We start from the raw sequence: 8,985 nt of genomic DNA on the forward strand, positions 1-8,985 counted from the left end.
GAGATCAATCTGTCTAAACATAACCAATCTGTAAGGTCTTCTCAACATAGAGAGAAACCAAGAAAAATTTACTTCATCGTTTCACTTTCTCGAGTTTAACTAACTAAATACTCCACCATTGGTGGTGGGGAAAACAACAGAAAGATTATCGATCGAAGGCTGAAGGTCCAGATCTCGTGCAAAAAGATTGGAAGGCAGAAGGAAAAAGAGGGCTTGGCAAGAGGCTAATGATTTGACCTTTTACTGTATTCTTTCACATGAAAGTCAGATTCCATAACTCAATTATATGCTGATACAAGCATTTTCTTTTGCTTTGCTGACACTCCCAACCTTTTCATGCTTACTTGAAAGCTGAATCTTACGAACCATGAAAATGTACAATACTCTTCATAATTCTAATCACCAGCTGTATATGTACATAGCCGGATGGTCTTCACCACATCAGAAAACAGAAGGGATGGCTGAATTATAAATGAAATAATGATGAAAAAAACGAAGCTAACTATTATTGAGTGAAAGAAGAGAACAATCAAGACACTCCAAACCTCTCTTGTTTTTTACTTCACGATCTTTTAAATGGCTAAAACGTAGTTTCATCAGGCTGTAGCTCCCAGCCACATTGACCCAGGCTCCTGCTGCAGATTTTACTTTCTCAACGATTTAATGTCATATTCATTGGATTCAGCAGCATGGTCTGTTGATGTTCATCTATGATGGGAATTCTGTTAATGATCAGATTTCGGTTTTTGGAAGCCAATTCTTTACTGTGATGATCGAAACAAACGATATCATATCACTTACTTCCCATGTTTTTTACCTGCAGTTTCAAAAATGAGATTGTTAGCTTCAACTCCCCCAGAAAACACAGGCACAAACCCAAAATAAGAAAAATAAAGGATTGGAACAACATTGTCGAAGCTGGATTCTAGTAAACATTAACATACCTCTTTGGAACCATGATTTTCGCACTGTCCTGCGGATGTGACGCTCGTGCTTTGCTAAAAGTTCATCAACTCTGTGTGATTGAGACAGTAATGGCCCAGAAAATTCAACCTTGTCCCCTTGGTCCTGGCACCCCTGTCACGGGACCCGGATTAATCAACAAAAGATATAAAGTATGAATACTCTCTCTATTAAAGGCATGTATGGAGTTATTGAAAAATCAATGGATCCATTAAAACTTTATAAAGTTGAAGGTATGTTTTTGAAAGCGACCTCCAGCTCAGCCAGGAAAAATGGCTTGAGAAACTGGAAAAACCGAGAAATCTAATTTGTGGGATCCTCGTTGAGATATCATGATACATTTCAAGCTTCAAACAAAAGCAGGCGAACGAGCTTTCAACATGGTCTCAACTCTTCTTATAAATCACTTTTGAACTTATTTTCAACTTGAAAACATCTAAAATAATGACAATTGTTGGGTTTGTGAATACAAATGGTTTTACATTACGACTGATAATTCTTTTAGCTTCTTTTAAAAAATCAAACTGAAATGATTGATACACATTGGGCTCTAAAAGTTACAATTACCAGATTGCTTCTTTTAGCGGTCAATGCCTTCCTTTATCACATGCAAAAGATGGATTTTCTACACTACAACAGTGCTTTTTATTTTTGTTTTTTCCTTATCTTATCAACAAGAGTAAAAATGGAGATTATGTAGTGAAACTTACCCAAAAAATTAAAATTGAGGATATGTATTGAAACTTAAATCAATTCATCCTGCATCTGATTCTATAAGTTATCAACTTACTACATTGCTTCCTTTTGAAATTGAAATCAATTGAAACTACATCTGGTTATAGAAGTTACAAACTCACCAGATTGCTTATTTTTTAGCTGCATTTCCTTTCTTTTCCCAGATTGCTTCTTTTACATCACAATGCACTCATTTTCAGTTTCTTTTTCATTTTCTCTTCGTTTTAACAAGCGTTAAAATGGAAAATAAGATTTGAAACTTACCAAAGAAGAAACAGGAGGGTATGTATTGTAACTGAACAATTCATACCACATCTGGTTCTAAAAGTTACAAACTTACCAGATTGCTTCTTTTAGCTGACATCTCTCTTTCATATTGTGCCAACGACAGTTCCTGAGAGTGGTACTCATCAGAAGCATCAAATGAGTCTGGACGCTCAAACTTGCACCAATTATTCTGCATTGCAAGCTTGACAATCTCATAGGAATCATGGCCTCTACAATATGAGCGGGTCCCATAGGCATCCCCATTTTCGTGCCTTCTAGAGTCAACATTGTTCCTGGCATGCAATGCAGTAGTAGGTTCTACAATACTGCAAATGTGTCCTCTTGAAATAGACCTGCTGTGTGATCTTACGGATGCATCCTCTTTTCTCCTTTTTGCCCATGCAAAACCACTTGATGTAGAAACTTGTAAGGGGATGGAAAAGGGAACGTCACCTTGAGATGCATTCTTTACATGGGAAGCCTCTTCAACATTATCAACTGATGGCTTTCGTGCCATGCCTTCTATAGTAGAATTTACATCTTTGAGAATATCTCCATTGCTAACCTTAATCTTATGAGAATCCTGAATCGGATTTGTCATCTCCTGAAAGATGAGGATATGTATATAAGTGAGAAGCAACTCCTAAGACATCAGAGACATATCTATGTTCTACATGTGCATACCTAGATTTATATATATATATATATATATATAGAGAGAGAGAGAGAGAGAGAGAGAGAGAGAGAGAGAGAGAGAGAGAGAGAGAGAGAGAGAGAGAGAGACCTCTCCTGGTGCCAATTTACAGATTCCATGGGTTTTTCTTGCAGGCTTTCTTGTTATTTCGGGTCCACGAACTCTCCCACCAGTCTTTTTCCTGAAAATTTCAGTAAATGTATTGCAGTTATGGAAAGATGACATAACATAATACTGGTTAAACCATGTGAAGCTGAAGGTTGCAGAGAATCAACATTTTAATGAGAAGATGTAAATTTCGCTGCATCAAAATATATTTTGCAAAATCCAACCAAAGGAGGCATGCCAATTCAAGGGGCAATTAAATATCCCAATGAAATAAAACAGGTCCTTGTGTTTATACATAAAATTTGAAATGGCTTTGTAGGTAACTAAATGATTCTGTTTTTTCTTTCTCAGAATTTTAATAGTTTAATTCGTCTCTAGTTCCTGGTGATTACGTCATACTACCAAAAAGTGCATTGTTCTAAACAAAGGACACAGTCAATCTGTCTTCTAAAGAGGAACCAGTAATTCCTTTTTAGGAAATCCGATTCCATAAACACATTTACTTTCAATGATATGCTGAAAATGAGAATCCTCACCTCTTTGCCTCCTCACGACTTTTTGCATCAATCTCCTTGCTAGGTGGGTATATTGGCAAGCTTGCTGGATCACATGCATAAGGCTTTGATGTGAAGTACTGAATATAGTATGGAAAGAAGATTTCATTAGAAGAATCCTAAATGTTGATAAGCAAAATTCTTGATAAGCAAAAAAGGAAATATGAAATACTCAAACTCATCTGAGAAAAAAAATTCCAGGAAATATGGGCTTGAAAACCATATAAGTATCAATAATGGATCCGGTTAGCTCCACTGCCATGCATGACCAACAAATCTAGACAGTCTTTCCAACCATAACATCAATATGCAAAATAATCACAGTACATTGTGTGACTACCTCAGATGCTAGAGCAGAGAAAGCTGTCCCTCGTTTGTATGGTTCTACGGACAGAAGAGTTTCCAGCAGGCTTATGGTGGTTTTAGGTAAATTTTTAAAGGTCTCACGAAGAGAACTATCATAAGGTTGCTGTGGTTTGAATAATGTTGCATGAGGAAGTTTGGTTCTCTTCCAGTAGTCATCAGGTGGAGATCCACAAAGCTTGAAAATTTTGTGTAGTTGCTCAACCTGAAGAAGAACAGCATGACAATTATAACTTGAACAGGAAACTTTCAAAAGCAAATATGCGAACAACCAGTTTGTGCAGTTTCATTTATACGTATCACCTATTTTTTTATCAGTCAACATATGTATCCAGACTTTCCATAGTCTTTGGCTCAGGCAGAAAGGAGTGGAATGGTATTCCAGTGTAGCAATGGTTGAATTTCACCAAATATGCAAGTTTATAACTGTCATAATTCAAAGTGGATGGGCAGTTAAAACATAGAACGGAAGTTTTGGAGGGTACCTTCTCATAATTACTTGCTACACATATGTTTAATTTACTGCTAGCAGCATGCTTATAATGAAGTTCTTATTACTTAGAAAACTACAGCTAGCTGCCTAATTGTTGATAGTTGTAATGTTGATTGGATAGGAATTGTCACCAAGAAAGAATGCCATTTCCAAGTATCGAACAACTACCAACTATTAACCTATCTATCATATATTCAACTATTAACCTATGTATCATATAATTTTTTTTTATAAGTAAACCTATGTGTCATATATACCCATGTATATACACAATTATTGGACATCACCCTCGGAAAAAAGGATTAACTGTCAATATGGCTGTATCTCTGATAATTTTGGCTAGATTAGCTGGCAAGGTGCAGTGGGATGTGGAGGCAGTGCAGGTGAGTGGAGGATGATTCCTTCGTGTTTGTTTTGGTGTTTATGGCTAGAGAGAAGTGGGAGGTGTTTCGAAGATTGTGAACGCACCATGGGGGAATTTAGGGATTTTTTCTTTAGCACTTTAAATTTTTGGGTGAATAATCTTGTAAGAGACAGGAGTATTTGTAATGCTTTATCTTAGATATGTTTCGCTTTAGCTTGTATTTAGGTGTATGCTCTTGTATACTTCCGCTGTACTTGGGCTATGCCTATCTACTTGGAATAAAATCTCTTATTACCTATCAAAAAAAAAAAGGCTAGATAGTGGGGAGTTAAAAGGGTTCCCAAATTTCCGAATAGGAAGATAAATATTTCTGTCCTCAAAAAATTGGAAAATAGAGGCTACTCTACATGGAAATCACATTGTGGGATGGAATGCAGTGGAAATAGCTTAGACGGTAAAACATTCAAGGTTCTCAATTATGAGAATAGAATGACCTTGCGGGGATCAGATCCAGTTGACCAACTGCATTCTTAAGTGCCAATAGAAAGACAGGAAAATAGTTTGCTAGCTGACCAAGGGGTGTTTCTGGTAGCATTTTCAAACTATAATCTTCTAGTTGTGTTGCTATAAAAAGAGTGTTTCGTAAGCATTAAAAATACCTCTAATTTTAGTATGATATAGCGCTTTAATGGTTTCACCCTCTACATGATTTCCTCAAATTTACAAAATTCTAGGGATAAGTCTGAAAAGGATTGACTTTGAAGGTTGAACAAAGTACCTGATTTGAGTTGCCATTCATTAATTTCGACATTTTTTTTTTTTGTTCAAGTTAAGATAAATGGTTGAATGCATCAGTTGAAACAATATTTCCAAACATTGGAACACTTTAGTATTGTAGTTATCTCCAGTCCATTCACACCATTGGATTGGTTTTCCTCTCCCTTATTTAAGTCTTGCCCAGTTTGTTATTGCGATATCTTGTACAGATCAATTATCCCATTTCTTGTACCAGTAATACAGTTCATTTCGATGAAACCATACTTCTCTTAATGGTATTCTTATTGTGTTCCATTAAACTAAGACCAAGATTTTAAGAAATGGAAGCAACATACTTCAGTAAGGTGATTACCTCTGTTCTCCCTTGAAGGATCGGTTTTCCTAGTATTAGTTCTGCAAATACACAGCCAACACTCCAAAGATCCACAGATGCTCCATAATCAGTTGATCCAAGAAGAAGTTCAGGAGGACGGTACCACAAGGTGACAACACGACTGGTTAGGGGTTGCCTATGCCCAGAACTATAAAAATTTGCCAATCCAAAATCAGCCACCTTCAAAATTCCATCATTATTAACCAACAGATTTGATCCTTTAATATCCCGGTGCATTACTCCCCTTGAGTGGCAGTGCTCAATTCCAGATAACAACTGCTTCACATAGCATTTGATCTACAAAACAAAATCAACGTCATTTCTTTTGGTATACGAATATAAAGATGATACACTGCTTGCAAAACCACAAAAATTATTAAATTATCACATTTAGTTTTTCGATAATCTCATTTCACAAAGACTCAAAATGGGTTTGTTTTTTTGTTTGCATTTATGATCAATTCATCTTGCCATTTTAGCTAATGAGCTTTACGAACCCATTCAAACTTATCATGGTATTCTAGTGACTACTTGACTCAATGTTATATGTCAGAAGATCTGTATACATTAAATCTTTTCACATCATTGTGGAATTCAGACACCCCCATCATAAAACTCTATGACGTTTGGTTTGAAGGCAAAGCGTGCAAACCTGTGACTCACTGAACTTGATGTCTGGGCAAGATAAGAGTCCAGTAATGTCATGTTCCATGTACTCGAATACAAGGTATATGCTACATGACAATCGGGAAGTAATTATACCCTCCAGTTTTATGATATTCGGATGGTCAAGCCTGCGCAGAATTGTAATTTCTCTTGCCATAAACCTAACGCTCTCAGGCTCGAAATTGTCAAACCGCACCTTCTTCAGAGCAACTATCTTGCCAGTTTCTGTTTCACGTGCTCGGAACACGCTGCTATATGTACCCTGTCCGATCTATTCAAGCAGTTGAAATTGAATACAGTCATGACCAGAAAGACACAACACAGCAAGCAGCATAATTTCTTTGATAAGTAGATGCAATATTAAACAATCCATCCATTAGATAGTGCTCAGAAGCAGCAAAATAGAAAAAACAGTAACAGAATCCAAATGGAACATCAAGGGTCAAAGACTCAAAAGCAAGCCACATTATATAAAATAAAATAAAATAAAAGAAAAAAGAAAAAAAAAAACCTCCCTCACATCAAATAATTATGCAGTTTTGGGGACAAAGCTCTTAGAAAGTTTTAGAGTACTTCTGTTGCGGCTTTACCATATTAAGTATAATCTTGTTTGCCACACTATGCCGTTAAAAGCATCAAAATCAATTTTGATATTAGCAGATTTTACTAACTTTCTCCCCAATTATTCCAAAAACTGAATGTTTTTAGAGGATTTTAAAAAATAATAATTTCCATGTAAAATAAGAGAAAATATACTACAACGTTTCCACAAAGAGCCAATCCCATTGATAGACAAAATGTGTGTCGAAAATGAATTGAATAAATTAACAGTTTGATAATAAATGTAAAAACAACCTTTTCTAATTTTTCGAAGGCATCGGCTCGTAGAGGAATCCAGCCCTGAATGGCTTCGCCGGCGACGGCGCTGAGCCAAGCAGGCCAGCCAGCAGCCACCTGTTCCCCCTCCACGTACTTTTGCAAATTCCCCAATCTGAAGCTCAACGACGAGTCGTTCCCATTGGAACTTGCTCTCCCGGACTCACCCAACTCGCTTCCGCTCAGTCCCACCACCACGACCGACTCGCCACTCTTCTTCCTGTTACTAGACTTCCCCTTCTCATTCTCCCCCGAGCCGACCCGGATACGACCCGAATTCCCCGCACCGACGCCGCTGTCCCGGAACGCGCCAGAATGGTCCAAAGCCGGCGTCACCGACACCGCTTGCTTCGAGCTCACGCAACCCATAACAGGCCGTTAAAACCACCAAGACCGCTGACCAGAAAGCATAGGGGAATCAGAAGAATCGAAGGCCCTGGACCCGAGTCAATTAAGCGAGGACTGAAGGACAAAGAACAGAGGATGGGAAGCAAAAATGGGTTATAATTATATATAAATCTGTAGAACAAACCATAAGTTCCAAAATGGGAATGCTTTTCATTGTCCCCTTTTCACTTTCTCCCAGTCCACCCTCTCTGCCTTTCTCTCTCCCACTCTCTTTAGCTACTCTTTGCTCAGTTCCGCGACAATTGCGGGAGATGGCGGATAAAGAAGATTAATGCGGCTTTCAAAACAAAACAAACAAACGGAGTTTGCGGAATCAACGGAGGGAAGGAAGCATAGGAACTGTGTATTTTATTTTGTTTTGTTTTGGTGTATTTTCGAACGTAAAGTTCAAACCTTTAACTATATTGAGGCTTCTTTTCAACGTTGTCTGTCAGGCTGTCGAGAGACGAGACTGCATGGGAGGGGAAGGAGGAGGATATAGGAATAGTGGGAATCCTTTTTTCTTTTAAATTATTTATTTTTTGGCTAAAAGAAAGTGGGCTCCAGCCAATGGGTGGTTTTTCTTTTAAATTATTATTATTTTTATTATTTCATATATTTGTTGTGTTTGAAAGTTGGTGTGTTTGGTTTGGTATGGGTGGTTGTTGTTGACTATATGGGTATTTTTAAAATATTTTTATTTTCTCTTTTAATTTTCCTTGTAATTTAATTTTGAAGTTTTGTTTACAGTTTACGTGGGGATAGGGAGCCGTGGAAATCAGCCAAGCAGGGCCAAATTCTGAGCCCGTACCATAGGGATTTGATTGATTGGAAGAAGAAAAACAACAAGAATTTGATGCAATTTTGTTGATTGAATGCTTCTTCACTTTGAATAAATTTATGGGTCTAGTCCGTTTCTTAAAATTGATTCAAATAAAAATATTTACTTTAATTTTATAAATATGTTTAAGATTTTATTTATAAATAATGTGAGATTTATTCATCAACATCATTTTTCATGTCTAGATTTTTGTCACGAAATAAGTAGTATGGATTCTATTCATCCTATAACAGATTCTGATATTATGAAAAAATTCATAAGTCTAACTCATCTTATAAAATCGATTAAAAATAAAGTAGTTTGCTCAAACTTTATAAATATGTTTAAGATTTTATTTATAAATAATGTGAGAATTATTTTTCAACTCACTTGACTCTGACCGATAAATAGAAATATATAATTTTATTTGAACGTATTTACATTACATATTATTTATATTATATAATTTAATTTAAAAGATAAATTTTTAATTTTTAATTACGTGAAAATGTAAGTATACAGTATACATCCTAGTGAATCGATTG

At 36.4% G+C, this 8,985-nt stretch overlaps 1 protein-coding gene across 2 annotated transcripts; it reads right to left on the reverse strand.

Moving 5' to 3' along the window:
* Positions 1-213: 213 nt before the first annotated feature.
* Positions 214-8,104, reverse strand: LOC122281943 (protein IMPAIRED IN BABA-INDUCED STERILITY 1). Of its 2 annotated transcripts, XM_043093824.1 has the most exons (9): positions 7,213-8,103; positions 6,344-6,628; positions 5,671-5,988; positions 3,662-3,889; positions 3,304-3,401; positions 2,750-2,840; positions 2,039-2,569; positions 945-1,077; positions 214-817 (listed from the first exon to the last, which is right to left on the reverse strand). In XM_043093824.1, the coding sequence occupies exons 1-9, from the start codon at positions 7,600-7,602 to the stop codon at positions 798-800; spliced, it is 2,094 nt and encodes a 697-aa protein (XP_042949758.1). In that variant the 5' UTR covers positions 7,603-8,103; the 3' UTR covers positions 214-797. The 2 variants fall into 2 exon arrangements, with proteins under 2 accessions (XP_042949758.1, XP_042949760.1); XM_043093826.1 differs by lacking the exon at positions 6,344-6,628 and having other exon boundaries at positions 7,213-8,104.
* Between the last annotated feature and the right edge of the window lie 881 nt (positions 8,105-8,985).

Source organism: Carya illinoinensis, chromosome 11 (assembly GCF_018687715.1).
Source record: "Carya illinoinensis cultivar Pawnee chromosome 11, C.illinoinensisPawnee_v1, whole genome shotgun sequence".
Lineage (NCBI taxonomy): Eukaryota > Viridiplantae > Streptophyta > Magnoliopsida > Fagales > Juglandaceae > Carya > Carya illinoinensis.

Excerpts from the sequence above, each read along its gene's own strand:
- LOC122281943 (XM_043093824.1), bottom strand. The coding sequence starts at position 7,602 with ATGGGTTGCGTGAGCTCGAAGCAAGCGGTGTCGGTGACGCCGGCTTTG. Across the intron at positions 6,629-7,212 it reads CCTTCGAAAAATTAGAAAAG|ATCGGACAGGGTACATATAG; the intron begins GTTGTTTTTACA and ends CTGCTTGAATAG. Across the intron at positions 5,989-6,343 it reads TCAAGTTCAGTGAGTCACAG|ATCAAATGCTATGTGAAGCA; the intron begins GTTTGCACGCTT and ends TTTGTTTTGTAG.